We start from the raw sequence: 18,463 nt of genomic DNA on the forward strand, positions 1-18,463 counted from the left end.
CGAGACCTCATTGAAGTCCTGGAGGCTTCGCCAAAGAAACTAAACAGACATCATCATCCCAAAAAGAAAGATTTTTATTCTCTTTGAAAAATATATTTTTCCTACCAGGACGACAAATCTTCATATATATGATGGCCATCTCTTATTTTCAAACTCCACAATGTATGCCAGTTGCTTTTCTGCTTTTCCAAGACACCCAGATATGAGCAGAGAGATGTTTGCTGTCTTCAGGGGGAGAAGGTTTCATTGTGCTGGGTTAGGCAGTGCGGGATCTGCAGGCTGCATCTAGCCTGCCAGGGCTTTTATCTTGGAAAGTCAGGTTCACAAGCATATCACCAGCGGGGCGGGTGGAGAAGAGCCTTGGCCAATCAGATGGTGGCCATCTCCTGCCTCTGCTTTAGGCCCGCCCACCCTTTCAAGGATGCTTCAGATAGCTGTATAAAGTGGGGACGAGGTAATCTCTGTAGTGACCGTCGAGAAAGCCCTTCCCGCTGTTGTGCACGAACCAACAACGAACGCTACTCCCAAACACACGGTCCAGGCGGTAGTCTTTCTGCACACCTCTGCAGGAAAAGGAAAACCAAATAAATAAAACCACTGTGGTATGCAACAAAGCAGAATGGAAGAAAGTCTTCTCACCGCCCTCACTAATCTGCAGTTGCCAGGACGCTGTTTGTTAGGGGGAAATAGTTTAATAGTAATAATAATAATATGGGACCCAGGTGGCGCTGTGGTTAAACCACTGAGCCTAGGGCTTGCTGATCAGAAGGTCAGCGGTTCGAATCCCTGTGACGGGGTGAGCTCCCGTTGCTTGGTCCCAGCTCCTGCCAACCTAGCAGTTCGAAATGCAAGTAGATAAATAGGAACCGCTATAGTGGGAAGGTAAACGGCGTTTCCATGTGCTGCTCTGGTTCACCAGAAGTGGCTTTGTCATACTGGCCACATGACCTGGAAGCTGTACGCCGGCTCCCTTGGCCAATAATGCGAGATGAGCGCGCAACCCCAGAGTCGGTCACGACTGGACCTAATGGTCAGGGGTCCCTTTACCTTAATAATAATAATAATAATAATAATAATAATAATAATAATAATAAATATTATTTATACTCCGCCCATCTGGCTTGGTTTCCCCAGCCACTCTGGGCGGCTTCCAACAGACATTAAAATACAATAATCTATTAAACATTAAAAGCTTCCCTAAACAGGACTGCCTTCAGATGTCTCCTAGTCGTAGTTGTTTATCTCTTTGACATCTGGTGGGAGGGTGTTCCACAGGGCGGGTGCCACCACCGAGAAGGCCCTCTGCCTGGTTCCCTGTAGCTTGGCTTCTCGTAGCGAGGGAACCGCCAGAAGGCCCTCGGCGCTGGACCTCAGTGTCTGGGCAGAATGATGGGGGTGGAGACACTCCTTCAGGTATACTGAACCATTTTAATGTGTCGAAAAAGGAATCTTTCTCCACCTGTGGTGGGGCTGCCCAAGTCTGGAGGCTGGTTTGTCAAGGAATGACCAAAATACTCAAAACGTCCCATTCCAACTTCACCACAGCTTTGTTTACTAAATCTATGGGACAATCGGTTGAAAAGTGTCAGCTCTCATGAACTCTTGACAAGGGTGCTGGTGGCTGGCAGAACCTCCGTTTCCCCGAAATGGGAAACCTTGCAGGATTTGGAACTTTCGATTCAGTATAAAAATATGTCGAGTTCAGCTGAAAAAAGAACTCATAAACTACGTGTTTGCCAAAGCTTGGAGGACCCTGAAAGAAACCTGCTGTTTGGTTGGATTTTATATTGTACACACTCGCAGCTTTCCTCCTCGCTACAGTGTGAAATTTTGCCCTACCCTGTTCCACAATAAACCATGAACAAAGAGAGTCACTGTAAGCAAAACTACATCTTTACATTCTCTTCTGAGCATCTCCAGGGTTGAGAGGCTTTGGTTTCAGCTGCCTCGTTTACCTGGTGACAGTGAGTTTGTGGCCTTTCACTTCCATGGTAGCATCAGCTTTCCCCGGATCTTGTCCAGGCCGCTCATTATAGATGTGGACATCCGGCTCCAGCATGAACTGCCCTGGTAGAGGAGAATCATCACATGACATTAGGCGGTCCTGGGGGGGCTGGGTGTGCCCCCCCACAAGTGCATTTGTATATGTGGAAACACTCGTTAAAGAGGGGATTACCCCTTGCACAATAATAAACCCCAAATCAGGCATCCCCAAACTGCGGCCCTCCAGATGTTTTGGCCTACAACTCCCATGATCCCTAGCTAACAGGACCAGTGGTCAGGGATGATGGGAAATGTAGTCCAAAACATCTGGAGGGCCGAAGTTTGGGGATGCCTGCCCCAAATATTTGGAGGCGGGAGTCATAACGGTTGCAGATCTAGCATACACATTGTTTCCCCAACTCGTTTTATTTTGAAAATGGTGTGGGATCGGGGACCTGTTGTAAATGTAGTAATAATAATAATAATAATATGCCTGTTGTCTTTGTCCATGGAGTTTTCTTGGCAGGGATACTGGAGTGGCTTGCCAGTTCCTTCTCCAGGTGGATCATGTTTAGTCAAAACTCTCCACTATGACCTGTCCATCTTGGGTGGCCCTGCATGGCATAGCTCATAGCTTCTCTGAGTTATTCAAGCCCCTTCACCACGACAAGGCATTGATCCATGAAGGGGCTTGAATAACTCATTGACAAACCTAGACAGCATCTTAAAAAGCAGAGACATCACCTTGCCGACAAAGGTCCGTAAAGTTAAAGATATGATTTTCCCAGTAGTGATGTATGGAAGTGAGAGCTGGACCATAAAGAAGGCTGATCGCCGAAAAATTGATGCTTTTGAATTATGGTGCTGGAGGAGACTATTGAGAGTCCCATGGACTGCAAGAAGATCAAACCTATCCATTCTTAAGAAAATCAGCCCTGAGTGCTCACTGGAAGGACAGATCCTGAAGCTGAGGCTCCAATACTTTAGCCACCTCATGAGAAGAGAAGACTCCCTGGAAAAGACCCTGATGTTGGGAAATATTGAGGGCACAAAGAGGAGGGGATGACAGAGGACAAGATGGTTGGACAGTGTTCTCGAAGCTACGAACATGAGTCTGACCAAACTGCGGGAGGCAGTGGAAGACAGGAGTGCCTGGCATGCTATGGTCCATGGGGTCACGAAGAGTCGGACACGACTAAACGACTAAACAACAACAACAACAACAGCAACAACAACATATTATTTATACCCCTCCCATCTGGCTGGGCTTCCCCTGCCACTCCGGGCGGCTTCCAACAAACATTAAAATACATCAAATATCACAGATTAAAAACTTCCCTAAACGGCTGCCTTTAGGTATTTTCTAAATGTCAGGTAGTTGTTTATCTCTTTGACCTCTGATTGGAGGGTGTTCCACAGGGTGGGTGCCACTACCGAGAAGGCCCTCTGCCTGGTTCCCTGTAGCTTTGCTTCTCGCAGTGAGGGAACCGCCAGAAGGCCCTCGGCGCTGGACCTCAGTGTCCAGGTAGAACGATGGGGGTGGAGACGCTCCTTCAGCTATACTGGGCCGAGGCCGTTTAGGGCTTTAAAGGTCAGTACCAACACTTTGAATTGTGCTCGGAAACGTACTGGGAGCCAATGTAGATCTTTCAAGACCGGTGTTATGTGGTCTCGACGGCCGCTTCCAGTCACCAGTCTAGCTGCCGCATTCTGGATTAGTTGTAGTTTCCGGGTCACCTTCAAAGGTAGCCCCACATAGAGCGCATTGCAGGAATCCAAGTGGGAGATAGCCAGAGCATGCACCACTCTGGCGAGACAGTCCGCAGGCAGGTAGGGTCTCAGCCTGCGTACCAGATGGAGCTGATAAGACAGCTGCCCTGGACACAGAAATGTTGCCAATTTAACCCGTGTGCCATATACACTTACGACAGGTAGGAAGGGCCATGGCTCAGTGGCTGAGGCAGTGCCGGATTTACATCTAAGATAAACAAGCTATAGAATCATAGAATCATAGAATCATAGAATCATAGAGTTGGAAGAGACCACAAGGGCCATCCAGTCCAACCCCCTGCCAAGCAGGAAACACCATCAAAGCATTCCTGACAGATGGCTGTCAAGCTTCTGCTTAAAGACCTCCAAAGAAGGAGACTCCACCACACTCCTTGGCAGCAAATTCCACTGCCGAACAGCTCTTACTGTCAGGAAGTTCTTCCTAATGTTTAGGTGGAATCTTCTTTCTTGTAGTTTGAATCCGTTGCTCCGTGTCCGCTTCTCTGGAGCAGCAGAAAACAACCTTTCTCCCTCCTTTATATGACATCCTTTTATATATTTGAACATGGTTATCATATCACCCCTTAACCTTCTCTTCTCCAGGCTAAACATACCCAGCTCCCTAAGCCGTTCCTCATAAGGCATCGTTTCCAGGCCTTTGACCATTTTGGTTGCCCTCTTCTGGACACGTTCCAGCTTATCAGTATCCTTCTTGAACTGTGGTGCCCAGAACTGGACACAATACTCCAGGTGAGGTCTGACCAGAGCAGAATACAGTGGTACTATTACTTCCCTTGATCTAGATGCTATACTCCTATTGATGCTATACTCCTATTGATGCTATACTCCTATTGATGCAGCCCAGAATTGCATTGGCTTTTTTAGCTGCTGCATCACACTGCTGACTCATGTCAAGTTTGTGGTCAACCAAACTATAGCTTAGGGCCCCACTCTCTTGGGGCCCCCCAAAAAAACTAAAGGGAAAAAATCCTGCATGTACATTTCCAAAATATAAGATAAAAAACAAATAAAACCTACAAACAGCAACAGTGTTTTGTGTTGTGTAGGCTCCTATGATGTAAATCATGAGCCCCGCCTGCTAGCCTGCTCCCTAAAATATCACTGGTTTGCTCATTTCTACTGCCTACATTCTGCATGGACTGGCTGCATGGCAACATGTGCAAATGGCTTTAGATACCCATGAGGTCCATATTTACCACATAGCGTATATTCAACACAAAAAACAGTGACCATTTGTTGTTGACAAAGGACAACTGGACATATAAAGGGCCCCATTACCTTCAGTAGCTTAGGGACTCATCAAACCTGAATTTGGTCCTGCCTGTGTACTGTACCATATACACTTATGACAGGTGGGAAGGGCCGTGGCTCAGTGGCTGAGGATCACAGAATGTCGCCAGTTCAATCCCTGGCTTCTCTAGGTAGGGACGAGGAGACGTGCTCTGAGTCGTGGAGGCCACTCCCTGCAAGGCCCTTTGCCTGACACCAAACCCTAACTTTTGGATCCTTTTGCCCCATTTTTTGTGCCTGCCAAACAGCCGTGTCATGCTTCTAATATTTTATTCTCTTGTTAATTATGCTGTTTTAAATGTGCATTTTATATTCGACTTCACTTAGCAAATGTGTTGGGTTGTTTTTTTTAATTTTAAGGATTTTTTTGGTTAACTTTCTTTATATTAAATATGTATTCTGTAGTTTACCTCCTTTAAAATGTTTTCTTTTGAAATCTTTAAGATAATATTTTAGTTTTCTGTTAATTGTGTTGTTTTGACTGTATATATTTGACTTTCTTCAGAAATGTTTGATTCTGGGTTGTCTTATTGATGTTTTAATATGCTGTAAACCGCTTTGAGGTTTTTCTAAAAAATATAAAGCGGCATAGAAATGAAATTAATAATAATAATAATAATAATAATAATAATAATAATGACCCTGGAGAACTGCAATCAGTCAATACTGAGCTAGATAGATCAGTGATCTGACTTGGTATATGTATGGCAGCTTCCTAGGTTCCATAATTCACACAGAAGGTCTCGGGTTCAATTCCGGGAGAGCTGTCAGCCAGTGTAGACAATCCTAAGGTGCAAAGATTGTCAGCCAGTGTAGACAATCCTAAGATGCAAAGGACTAGCTCAGTAGAAGGCAGCTTCTAAAAAAGCATGCTGTGGATCAGGCCAACAGCCCATCTGTTCCAGCATCCTTTTCTCGTATGGCTGGGACAGTTCTTGCATTGCAGGGGGTTGGACTAGATGAGCCTCAAGGTCCCTTCCAACTCCACAATTCTATTGCTACAGGACCTGAGCACAAGAGCACTCTTCCCCCCTCCTGTGGTTTCCTATGACCACAGTAACAACATTCAGAATGGTTCAGGTGAGAATTCTGTTCTTCGGAAGGGCAACCACCATCTTTAACTTCCGCCCACCACACCCAAAAGAGCATTTCCTATTTTCCCTAAAGCTCATCGCTTTCACAAGGACCCATGTATACACAGCAAGAAGCAGCACCGAGCCCCACTCCCTGCCTCCAAGGAGACTTTACCGATCAGGCCGTGCACACTGGAGGAGAAGTTGCTTGCAGGAGGGACGTAGATTCCCAGGAAGTCAACATTGACTGGATGCTTCTTCCATACACGGTGAAGCACAACCACAAAGGACAGGTCCCCATCCACGGTGATATTGACTTTGTTGTCGCTCTTCACAGAGACCAGCACTCTAGGAGAAACAAATGAGTAGTTTGTCCTGAGTTTCTCTACTCAGATACACATTTGGTTGGGCTTTGGTCGTCTCATTGTGGACCAAACAAAATGTAGCTGTCGTGTCCCACAAACCTGTCAAACGCCGTCTTGGCTGCAACATGGTGTCATTATCCAAGAAGCAGTCTCGGCCATATGGTGTAGAGCAGGCACCCCCAAACTCGGCCCTCCAGATGTTTCGGGACTACAACTCCCGTCATCCCTAGCTAACAGGACCAGTGGTCAGGGATGCTGGGAATTGTAGTCCCAAAACATCTGGAGGGCCGAGTTTGGGGGGGTGCCTGGTGTAGAGCAGGGATAGCCCATGCAGTGCTCTCCATATCTTTTGGCGGACTACAACTCCCATCGTTCCTGGCTGCGATGGCTGAGGCTGATGGGAATTGTAGTCCAACAACATCTGGAGGATTGCATGTTGACTACCCTTGGGGAAGTGGCTAGAGTAGTGAACTTAAACAGCTATGAGGAGGATGGGACTTTCGGCCTTGGCAGCTGATTTTCATGCAGTAAGAGCACCAGGAATGAGCTGCTCTGCTCACTAGGCCTGACACTCAACCAAGACTGTGGAGATGGTGCTTCGCTGATAAAGAGTTAACTGCATCTTTGAGCTGTGTTTTTACAGACTGGCATGCTCCTTGTGACATCTTCCCCAGCTGTATTGTGGCATTAATACTTGCTGATTTGGGGGGCTCGCATAGTGCCATGGAAGTCTCTTTCCCTGCCCCACACCTGAGGCCATTTATGACACCACCAGGTGTAGGGCAGGTGGGTGTGGGTTGAAACACAAATACTCCAATAGGAGCCTAAAATAACTCTTCCCCCACATAGGGAGATCAACAAGTCTAGGGAAGCCCTAATGCTCATCCGATTTCTACTAGAATAATAGAATCATAGAGTTGGAAGAGACCACGAGGGCCATCCAGTCCAACCCCCTGCCAAGCAGGAAACACCATCAAAGCATTCTTGACATATGTCTGTCAAGCCTCTGCTTAAAGACCTCCAAAGAAGGAGACTCCACCACACTCCTTGGTAGCAAATTCCACTGCCGAACAGCTCTTACTGTCAGGAAGTTCTTCCTAATGTTTAGGTGGAATCTTCTTTCTTGAAGTTTGAATCCATTGCTCCGTGTCCGCTTCTCTGGAGCAGCAGAAAACAACCTTTCACCCTCCTCTATATGACATCCTTTTATATTATATTATATTATACTGTACTATTACCTCCTTCGAATGAGGCTTCCTAAATTGGACCAGGAAAGGGATGTGCTGGAGGAGCCGTCCTTCAGGCTGATGCCCTCGGTGCCGACTTCAATCTTCAAGCCTTTCTTTTCAAAATTGAACCCGATCTTGCCAAAATAGGTGTGCAGCTTGTTGTTCAAGGGCTTCTTGGCCCCAACCAGCTGCCCATTGACAGCAATCCCTATAAAAGAGAAAGAGAAGGGAAGCAGTGTTGGCGTTTCTGCAGACGGACTGCAATCCAGGCTGGCCTTTCTTGGGTCTCTTACCGTTTCAACCCCCCGTTTCTATGACTGTTTCCAAATGCGCAAAATAGCCACAGAATGGTGCTTTTTCTCCCTTACCGGACTCGGCATCTGAAATTAAGTTCAGGATCGCTCCGGGTTCGGAGTCTATATTGAAGCAGATGTTCTTCTGCTGCCTTGGGAGGTTGATTATGAAGTGGGGGTCGTTGTCCACTGCAGACGGAAACAAATGGTGTATGACTGATGCATGGGTGAATACCAAAAGCATTTGCAAAGTAAAAAAAAATCTTCCATTGCTTATGCAATAGAATGTAGATGATGATAATAATAATAATAATAATAATAATAATAATAATAATAATAATAATTTATTTGTACCCCTCCCATCTGGCTTGGTTTCCCCAGCCACAATTTCCACTGAGGTCCTTCCTAAAGCTGTCAATCGCCTGCAAATAAGTTCCTCACCCATTTCCTTTTCAAACATGACATTCAACTTATATATAATGTAGAAAGCATTTGGCTACAACAGCCTAAGACAGGCATCCCCAAACTTCGGCCCTCCAGATGTTTTGGCCTACAACTCCCATGATCCCTAGCTAACAGGACCAGTGGTTGGGGAAGATGGGAATTGTAGTCCAAAACATCTGGAGGGCCGAAGTTTGGGGATGCCTGGCCTAAGACTTCCCGCTTCCTCAACTAATGGTTTCCCCACTTATTATCTAATACTGCATTTTGGAATTATGGTTATTACTATTAAATCCTAAACCTCACCCACTTCCTAAACCAATAGTTCCCAAACCTTTTTTGGGGGCCACCTAACCCTTGGTTCCATGAACTCATCCCCAGCGCCCCCTACCCTGTAAAAAGCCTTATCTAGAATAGCGGCTTGCACAAGCCGCAGTAATAACACAACAAAGCCCCAAACAGTAACAATCAATTGGCCATTCATTCAAAATCCAGTCAATAATAAATAAAATAAATAATAAATGTACTTTATTGTCACTGTACCACTTGTTTACAGTGAGATTAAACGAGCCCCATGTCCGCCCCCCCCCCCCGGCAATCTCTCAGTCCTTGTTTCACTCTGGGTGCTGTCGTACGACCACCAACCCCGAACGTCAGCTGCAATAAAGCCATTTAATTTAATTAAGTCAACAAAACTGATGAACTTGAATCAGCGGTGCCACCTTTGTCAAGTCTGTTATGTGCAGCGCTCCCTGCCATCCGTCCTGCCTCTTGGCACCTCCCGCTCCCCCCCTGTAACTCTGTTGACCCTCGGGGGGGGGGGGGGGCAGTACGCCCCCCCCACTTTGGGAATCACTGCCCAAAGCAATGGCGAAAGGGCAAAGACAGAGGCGAGAATCAGGCAGGGGGATCTCAAGGCTGAACTGCAAAAGAGAATACACAGAGCAATTGTGAATTATCACCCCGCAACGCCACTCTTAAATCAGGCCCTGTGAGACACACATCGCACCTGCAAATGGGTTTTTGCTATTTTCAAAAACTGCATTAATTGAAAACAATCCCCACCCCCACACCAAAGGAAGCTCTAAGAGAAAAGAAACTTTGCAAAACCATCAACTTGATCTTGGAGCTTTTTGCTCCAACGCTTTACAAATAACACCCAGTTTCGAGTCAATTGACTTGTCTATGCACCACTGTGGTGCCTCTGAAAACAAAACTATCGGAAGTGGCAATGGACTTCCTTCTTTCGAATTGCTAGAATATGCAACCACAGATGCAAAAAGAATTGGGATTGTGGCATGCAAGGAGTTAACCCTTTCCATGCTTCTGAAACCCACCCCCATGGAAGTTTCCTGCCCGAGAGTAGCAGCTGTGGGGGAGAGCTTCATTGTCAAAGGAAGAGGGTTAGATATTTCTTCTCTGTGTACCCATCAGTGCTGGATTAGACCAGGCATCCCCAGACTTCGGCCCTCCAGATGTTTTGGACTACAATTCCCATCTTCCCCGACCACTGGTCCTGTTAGCTAGGGATCATGGGAGTTGTAGGCCAAAACATCTGGAGGGCCGCAGTTTGGGGATGCCTGGATTAGACAATTTGGCAGACAAAGCACATCCATCTTTGCTGGACTAGCTGAAACTCCACACTCTTACCCCATAGATTTACTAAATAAAGCACAGATTTATTGCAACACATGGAAAGATCCGATTTCCTTGCATCATTTCTATTCATGTCAGCGGGACGCCCCCTGGTTTAGCTGAGGATATAGAATAAAAAGAGAACATATACACCCCAGGCTGAAACCAAGGACACTCTTACCCCTACTCAAATGTAACCCCCTAAAAACTATGTCGCTCCCATGTTCACATTCACCCCTGTACAGTGGTGGCTGAATACAGGAAGATCAACAGTAGGTGGAGCCAGAGCCAAGTGCAGAAAGCAGGAGGACTGACAGTAGGTGGAGCCAGAGAGGCAACTATTTCTAGTTTTGCCTCTGCCCTCCTCCCAGCTGAGTTCAGAGACAGTAAGATGGAAATCCAGCACAATAATCTTCTACCTGCATGTATCCCGCTTTGAGGTAGGTTCTTTGTGCCCAAGGAAGTGTTGGAATGACCAGGCTTGGACTGGCCTAAAAGTAAAGGTCCTGTTGTGGGAGAAGATCGGGGAAATATAATTACCCTTCTGATCAGCAGCAATCTCTTTTTGGAAGAAGGAAATATTGTCAGAATGGAAACCGCAGCTGCATTTCAGTTACTCATCGCAGCAAAGGTGTCCTTGGCAATGCTGGAGGTGTTGGCCATAGAACGATGACTTAGAACCAACCGCATCGTTAGTAACGCACTAATTGCCATCTTCATTCATGGCTGGGCATTGTTGTCTTGATTTATCCTAAAAGCTAATGCTTTATTATGGGGGTTATATCAGGGTAAGAAATATGCAAAATAAAACGTCCTATCTCAAGGATATCAGTGGTCTCTATGAAACAACGACAAACCCTGGTTTTATGTTGCCAATATAAAAATTTCCTTATTGCACAATATAAAGGGGGATGTTCTTATGTCAATGCAGGCATAATTCTTGCATATTTCTTAGTTATGGCTGCTGTTGTTCTTTTTTTAAAAACACACACACACAAACAAACAAACAAACAAACAAACACAACAACACCTAAACAAATGCAATTAATTCTTGAAGTGTCTTTTTTTTTAAATGGCCCCATGCTCATTAAAATGGCCCATGTTTATATCACTGGAACAAAATGCATCATTTAAGTGTCAATGGTCAATCAATGGGTTTTCCTGAACACATGGGAACTGGGCAGCAAAATGTGTTGGAAAACCGGGACGTATCTGCAGTCTGAGCAGCTTAGACAAGGCCCCTCGTCACAGTTTCCTCCATTATGACAAGATGCATCTAAATCACAGTAACGATTTCTAAATTAGCACATGCTCAGACTGCTGTGCAGATGCTAATGGTAGAGGAGTAAGTTTTAACACCCCTGATGCTCTCTCTGGTCCTGTATCTTTAAACTAGATTTGGGCCAACAACCCTTCAGACAGAGGACTGCCTTTTGTAAAGGAGGACACACGGCCACCTGAAAGTGAGGAAACCCAGATGGCAATAAAAAGGGGGTGAGGGAGAGAGTCCAACATCTGTTACCTGCATGTAGGGCAGAAATAGTTGGACCCATGACAGCAGCTAACGGACCCTGAGGTTTCAGCGTAGGTTTCGCCCAAGATGGGATGGAATTGTCAGTCGGTGCTGGGCCAATAACTAAGGATCCTGTTCAGATAAACCAGAAGATAACTGTCATGTGCAATTAGCGCATTGTCCATAGAGCATTTGGGTTTCGCTTTAATGGTGCAAACTTTGAAGCAGCGGAGGCTGGTCCATTTGGAACCCTCCCTCGGTTCACCTGCTCTGCCTCCTTCCTTGCAACCACTATGGAGGGTTTGCACTGCTTATTGGCTTCCTCCCCTTTAAGTCTCAGTGCGGCTCCTGTGGAACTCAGCAGGGCAGAAGGGGGGGCACTAGAATTAAGACATTGCCTCTGGCTCCAGCTGCTGTTGGTCTCCCTGCCTTCTGCCCAACTAGCCTCAAAGGGTACCGGCCATCACTGCCTTGACGCATGGCCATAGAGACACCTGGCAAGAGAATCCTTCTCTCCACCATAAGGGTGTGTCAGGACCAGGGCCGTCTTTAGCATATGCACCGCTGGGGTGCAAAGATCCACCCAATGCCCCCAAATTTTGATTTGAGAGTGGACGCCAGATACATTGATTCTGCAGCTCTTCCGCAAAAGAGAACAGAAATGACTCGGCGATCGCGGTTGACCAGTTGGACATCCCGGAGGGAGATAGTTAAGAGCTTAGGCCGATTCAGCAGCGGACGCCTGGTGCCCCCCCCCCAAATTTGACGCCCAGGTGCCCCGCACCCCTTGCACCCCTGGGTAAAGACGACCCTGGTCAGGACAGGGAGAAAAGGAAGAATTGTGCTTCATAAACCTTTCTTTCTTTCTTTCTTTCTTTCTTTCTTTCTTTCTTTCTTTCTTTCTTTCTTTCTTTTTTGCAGTTGACCAGTGTACACATGAGCATAGCAGCCAGGATTTATGTTGGGGTGGGGAACAGAACGCAGCTATCTGCAAAGTGATTGATCAGTAAGCTAAGCCGCATTTACGCAAATCTAATGCGCCATCGAATCTAATGCGCACCTCAGTTTTCAAAACCTTGAAACCAAGAAAGCTTTTGCTATGTCAGCGGTGTTTTTCAAGCTTGCAATCAAATTTAATGCGCCATCAAATCTAATGTGCGTGCTAATTTTTGCGATGTAATTTGGCCAAAAAAGGTGTGTATTACATTCGAGTAAATACAGTATTTACTTGATTTTGGGGGGTAGCTGCCCCCCTGCCCCCCTAGATACACCTATGAATCTACACATTTTACAAGATAAATAAATAAAGCCATCTTATAAAGGCATTCTAAAACAATATAGGACAATGCACTTAAGTTGTCAATTATTCTCCCCCCTTCCAATTCCCATCGCAACCCAAGAACCTGATAAGAAACAAGGTTTTTAATGCGTGTGTTTCTTAAATCACCTCTACTAGAAATAGGAACAATTCTGGCATATTTCATGCATCGCCATACCTTTTATGATACATATAATATTATATACTCCAGTTATCCCGAAAGAAACCGGCACTTTGAAAGATGCATAACAACAAGGCATATACACGTATAAAACACATATGTGTTAATACTTGTGAAATTATGTTGCAGGACTGCAGGGCTACATGGGACTTGAATCTTCAATACATATAATATACTTTTGTACCTGTACCATTTTGCATATAATTAGTCAGGCTTTTCTCATTTGTTTTTAAACAGCAGTACTCGGACAAAACTGGGTGCCCCATTGTGGGCAAAGCTGGGTTCTGTTGCTTATTCATCTTTAATTTCATAAAAAATTATGTACTGCTTGATTGTAAACAACAGCAAGAACCTCAAAGCAGTTCTCAGAAAGGATAAAGCAGTAAGTTTATGACAAAACATTCAAAACAGACAAAACATTCAAAAAATGAAAAGCAGAAATAAACTAAAGAACACACCAGCATTCTAGATGCCTGGGTAGGCTTGTCTAAAACAAAAACGCGCCAAAAAGAGTACAGTGAACACACCTGCTGGATATCAATAGGCGGGGAGTTCCAAAGTGCAGGCGCTGCCACATTAAAAGAATCGATTTCCTACGTATGACTTTGTGGCATCAGTAATGGTGCCGATTCTGCACTGTTTAAAACTCTGAACAGAAGTCAGTGCCTAGGATCACAGAATTGCAGGGTTGGAAGGGACCCCAAAGGCCATCTGGTCCAACCCCCTGCAATGCAGAAATCTCAGCTAAAGCATCCATGTCAGATGGCCATCCAAAAAGCTCCAAGGAGGGAGGGTCCATCACCTTCCAAGAGAAACTGTTCTGTACCTGCAGAAACTCTGGGGAGAGTTGCTGCCGGTCAGTGTAGACATCACTGAACCGAATGGGCCAATGATCAGACTTCTTTTGCCAGCTCCCTTGGTTCCTACATTTCTCAGATGGCCCCACCTCCCTGCTGAGACAACACCTTGCAAAGCTCAGCCAGCAGCAGAGCCACTGGGACCAGACCTGTTATGTCTTCAGTGGTCTGTGTTTGCCTGAGCTTGAGTCTGGACTAAGGATACTGAGCTCCTGTGTTCTGATTCGGTACATGATGTCCAGTCACAGAACATTTCAGGATTTGGGCCTCTGCCATTGGCCCTTGAACTCTGAGTCGTGATTCGCAGCTTGGAAGTTGAGACAGCCAATCACGTTGGGAGTGGGGGTCGCCCAGGCTTTCCGGAATGTATATAAGCAGTTGCTTTGCCCCTGTTTCCCAGTCCCTAGTTCAATAAAGGGTCTTGCTGTTATTGCTGTGTCTTGCCTCGTGAGAACCCACCTACACTTCACTGGCGATGAAGGTGGGGTGCTAGGCTAGGTATGCAGCCCTTGCTAGCTTCCAAATGCTGAAATCACTGCTGGGGAGCTGTCGCCTCAGCTGAGCTGAAATCACTGACTGCAGCCCCTAGGCCAGGGGTCTGCAACCTTTAAGACAAAAAGAGCCACTTGGACCCGCTTCTGAAGGAAAAAAAAAACTGGGAGCCGCAAAACCATTGCGACATTTAAAACAAATATAACACTGCATATATTGTTTCTTAACTTAATGCTATATATACAGGATCGTGCAGTCAGCTGTCAATCTGAAGAAAAAAAGGACTTTCACTTAACAGTTCTTGTGCTCAGGTCTTGCTTGTGGGTTTCCCACAGGCGTCTGGCTGGCCACTGTGAGAACAGGATGCTGGACTAGATGGGCCATTGGCCTGATCCAGCAGCCTCTAAAGAACACACTGTTCTCCACTCCCAGCCTAGTTCCCTGACTCCATTTCTAAAACTGTCCAAAGGGGTAGCGGCTTCCTAGCATGCCTAGATGTAAGCCTCTCATCCTATACAGGCTGCCACCCCTGCTTGCTCCACTCGCCATCCCCTTTGCCAACCCTATTTCCCCCACAGCTCACCAAACCCTGCCCCCTTTACACCTAACGGTCCTAACCGAAACCCACCTCTCTTTGCACCTCACCCAGCCCCTCACCCATCTCCCTGCCTGAAGTCCCTCCCCTCCCTGCTTGGCCCAAGCCCCATGCCTTTTCAAAAGAGGGGGAAAGTGCTTCAGAAAGCAGTTTGCCAGACAGCTGTTTTCATATGAAATTAAGGTTGCAAACTTCTTTCACCACTCCTGCTCCTTTGAGCAACAGTCTGGCCTGGCAGAAATTAACAATCAATACTGTAGAGGTGTTGTTGTTTTTTCACAGCACAGAGATAGCTTATGATTCATTTCCTCTGTATGTCGGGTGCAGGAATTGTTTAATAATAAGAACCAGTTGCTCTTTACAGTTTGATGGGTCAGTGCGTCTGGCTGTTAACCACAAGGCTGGTGGTTCGAGCCTACCCAGGGATGGCTCACAGCTGTGGGCAGGATTCCTGCATTGCAGGGGGTTGGGCTAGATGACCCTCGGGACCCTTCCCATTCTACAATTCTTTGATTGTATGAAATAATCCTTTAACCAAATATTAAGTGATGCTTTATTGCATTCTCTGGATTTTTAATACAGCTGTTCCATGCTCAAAACTAATCCAGTTACAGAGCAGGAAAAAAGGCATGGAAGAGTATTCCCTTTTCCAAAGGGAAGGAGGGGGGAAAGGCAGAGCGGGCGAAGAGGGCGGGGCACACACACAAACCACAGGGGAGCAAGTAGAGGTGGGGAAGTGTAGAACGCTGGCTGTGTAAAGCAGCCTTTGTCAACCTGGTGCCCTCCAAGAGACTTTGAATCAGCACCAATCAGCAAGAGATTTACTGTATTGAAGTATGTATTGAAGGGGGAGAGAGCTGATATTGCAGCTATAGAACAGAAGCAAGCAAAAAAGGGGGGTGAATGAAAGAACAGTGCTCAAGAATGTGAAGGGTAGGTTTATATTGTAGCAGAGCAGAAAGAAGAACTTATTCAAGCTCCAGTTCTGACATGCAAGGAAAGGGGGCAGGGGAACAAACAGTCTCTCTCTCTCTCTCTCTCTCTCTCTCTCTCTCTCTCTCTCTCTCTCTGTGTGTGTGTGTGTGTGTGTGTGTGTGTGGCAAAGGGGGGCAGAGAGAAGAAGGATGCAATGAGGATGGGGGGGGATAGAAGAAAAGGAGGACCAGTTTGAGAGAGAAACACCGTGAGGGGGGGAGTGAAGCGAAAACTGAAAATCCTAAAAGGAATTTTTTGGGGGGGAGGAGTGTGGGGAAAGAGAGAGAAGCATGGGGAAAGGGGTGGAAAGAGAAAATAAAAGAGAAAAGTCACTATCAGGTTTGGATTGGAAAACAGCCTTGCATCCTGTGGAATACACTTCAAATGGTAGATCTTGTTAAAGGAAACCACTTTTTTATCATTCAAACAAAAGGTCAAAACACCCCAACATTTAATTGTTATTTCCTCCGTCCTGTCATCAAAAGGGGGCAGGAAAAAGGACCTTATACATTTTATGAATGAGTAACAGATGGGACTCTAAGACTGAGGAAACCCCTTTTTCAGCTCCTGACTTCAAAGGTGCTATGTGTTTACACTTTCAATTGACACTCCCAATTGGGAGAGATCAGATAAGACAATAGGTGTGCATTCCAAACCCGCTGATGTTACAATGGACTGATCAACGAAAAGCAGCCAGCAAGGAGGCTTTACTTTAACAATTAATATAAAATTGAGATTTTAACCGATTCACAAAATTCCAGTGCCAGCTCCCCTCTGCTACACAGAACTCATAAATAAAGCGAACCAAGAGCACTCGACCACCCTCCTACCCCTCTTTCCCCCCTAGGAAAGAGACGAGCCCCCACCCCTTACACACCTCTCCCGCTCGCCCCACCTCCGTCTCCCGAGGAGGCGGCAGCAGCAGCAGCAGCAGCAACAACACCATTTCAGCGGCTCCTCTCGCAGCCGCGCCCGCCTCTCTCTTTCCCAGCAAGCGTGTCTCTTTAACCCTATCAGGGCTGGGCTATCCGTGCCTCCGTCACCCAACTCTTCCAGCCTCGGCATGTCCACCATTTCGGAGCCGGCGAGTAGGAAGCCCCGATAGGGTTAAAGAGGCTGCGTGAGCCAGGCAGGGGCAGAGAGCCACGGCAAAGCTGTAAAGGAGCCGCATGTGGCTCCGGAGCCTCAGGTTGCCGACCCCAGCCCTAGGCAGATCACAGAGGGGAAGTCATGGCCACCCAGGGCCACATCGAGGAATTTGACACAACGGCTCCAGGGAAATGGGACTCCTACGCCACCCGGCTTGAGTTCTTCCTCGCAGTCAGTAAGGTGACTGACCCCAAACTCTACACTTCAAGGCCACTTCAGCTTCTCGCTTCCATTTCCCCTGCAAACACCCCCCCCCCCAAGATTCAGAAAAGGATTTAAACCAGGTTGAATATCTGGTGAAGAACAGCCGATGAATGCCAGATTCTGCCTGGGTTCATTCCTGAGCACAGGGCAGTGTAGATGTTGCTTGCTCAAATTCTCTCTTTCTTTCTCTTCCAATATCAGAAGATAAGCACGCTGTCCTGAATAATACTTATTTTGACACCGTTTCTTACTTTGTGTGGGATTGGACTATACATTTAAAGAGGTAATATAACGCTTCAAAGAGTCGTCTCTGCAGAGCACCCTGGGAACTGTAGTTTGCGGAGGGTTTGCTGAGACTTGTGAGGAGACCCCCTTTTCCCCTTATAGAGCTACAGTTCCCAGAGTGGATTAACAACCACTCCTTCTCCCCAGAAAGCTCTGGGATAGAAATGCAATAAATAAATAAAAATAAAATACCCAGGCATTGTAAGGCCCATGTCAGCTGCTACCTGGCAAAGGTTGCAGGAGCCCTGAGAACCACAGGTGGTCTCTCCCCCTTCAGAGAACCAGCAGGTGGGGGTGGGTCTTATTTCAAGAGTTTTGTTACTCCTTTTCACTGCTGGAACCACTCTTTTCATTTGTTTTCATCCAGCCTTCTTGGCCAGTTCAGTTTCTGACTTCTCCTCTTTACACAACGTCTGCTTCTAGCCATCACAGACCTCCCTTTTCTCCTTCTCTCCCCCTTCCTCCCTTCCAGTAGGCTCCTTGTGGCAGCCTAATTTCTTTCGCAGCCTGTCCGGTTCCCTTCCACCTCCTCCTTCATCTCTCCTCCTGGCTCCTTCTTCACTCTCACTTTCTCCAAGCTTCCTCTGTTTACCTTCACTTTCACTCCATCTCCCTCTTCCTGCTGCTTCCTGCTGGTACTGAGCAAGAACCCTTTCGTGGATGCCGCCCTTTAATCTGCTGCAAGACTGTCTCAGCAGTCTCCCCCCCTGCCCACCATCCTTGCCCATCTACTGCCTCAGCTGTGCGTTGGGTCGGCCACGGAGTCACAGTGCAACCCCTTCCCCTTAACCCAC

The 18,463-nt window shown here is 46.7% G+C and overlaps 1 protein-coding gene across 3 annotated transcripts in view; it reads right to left on the reverse strand.

The window, feature by feature from the left end:
* Positions 1–60: 60 nt before the first annotated feature.
* ITIH2 (inter-alpha-trypsin inhibitor heavy chain 2) overlaps positions 61–18,463 on the reverse strand; it is a 41,964-nt gene continuing 23,561 nt past the window's right edge. For 2 of the 3 annotated variants that reach the window (XM_060279210.1, XM_060279209.1), the window contains 7 exons: positions 11,623–11,745; positions 10,520–10,606; positions 8,100–8,213; positions 7,741–7,939; positions 6,313–6,485; positions 1,956–2,067; positions 61–563 (listed from right to left, as the gene is read on the reverse strand). In XM_060279210.1, coding sequence (XP_060135193.1) covers positions 416–563; positions 1,956–2,067; positions 6,313–6,485; positions 7,741–7,939; positions 8,100–8,213; positions 10,520–10,606; positions 11,623–11,745 — 956 coding nt within the window. In that variant the 3' untranslated portion in view covers positions 61–415. The remainder of the gene's footprint in view (positions 564–1,955; positions 2,068–6,312; positions 6,486–7,740; positions 7,940–8,099; positions 8,214–10,519; positions 10,607–11,622; positions 11,746–18,463) is intronic. The other variant, XM_060279212.1, reaches the window with a different exon arrangement.

This window comes from Zootoca vivipara, chromosome 10 (genome assembly GCF_963506605.1).
Source record: "Zootoca vivipara chromosome 10, rZooViv1.1, whole genome shotgun sequence".
Lineage (NCBI taxonomy): Eukaryota > Metazoa > Chordata > Lepidosauria > Squamata > Lacertidae > Zootoca > Zootoca vivipara.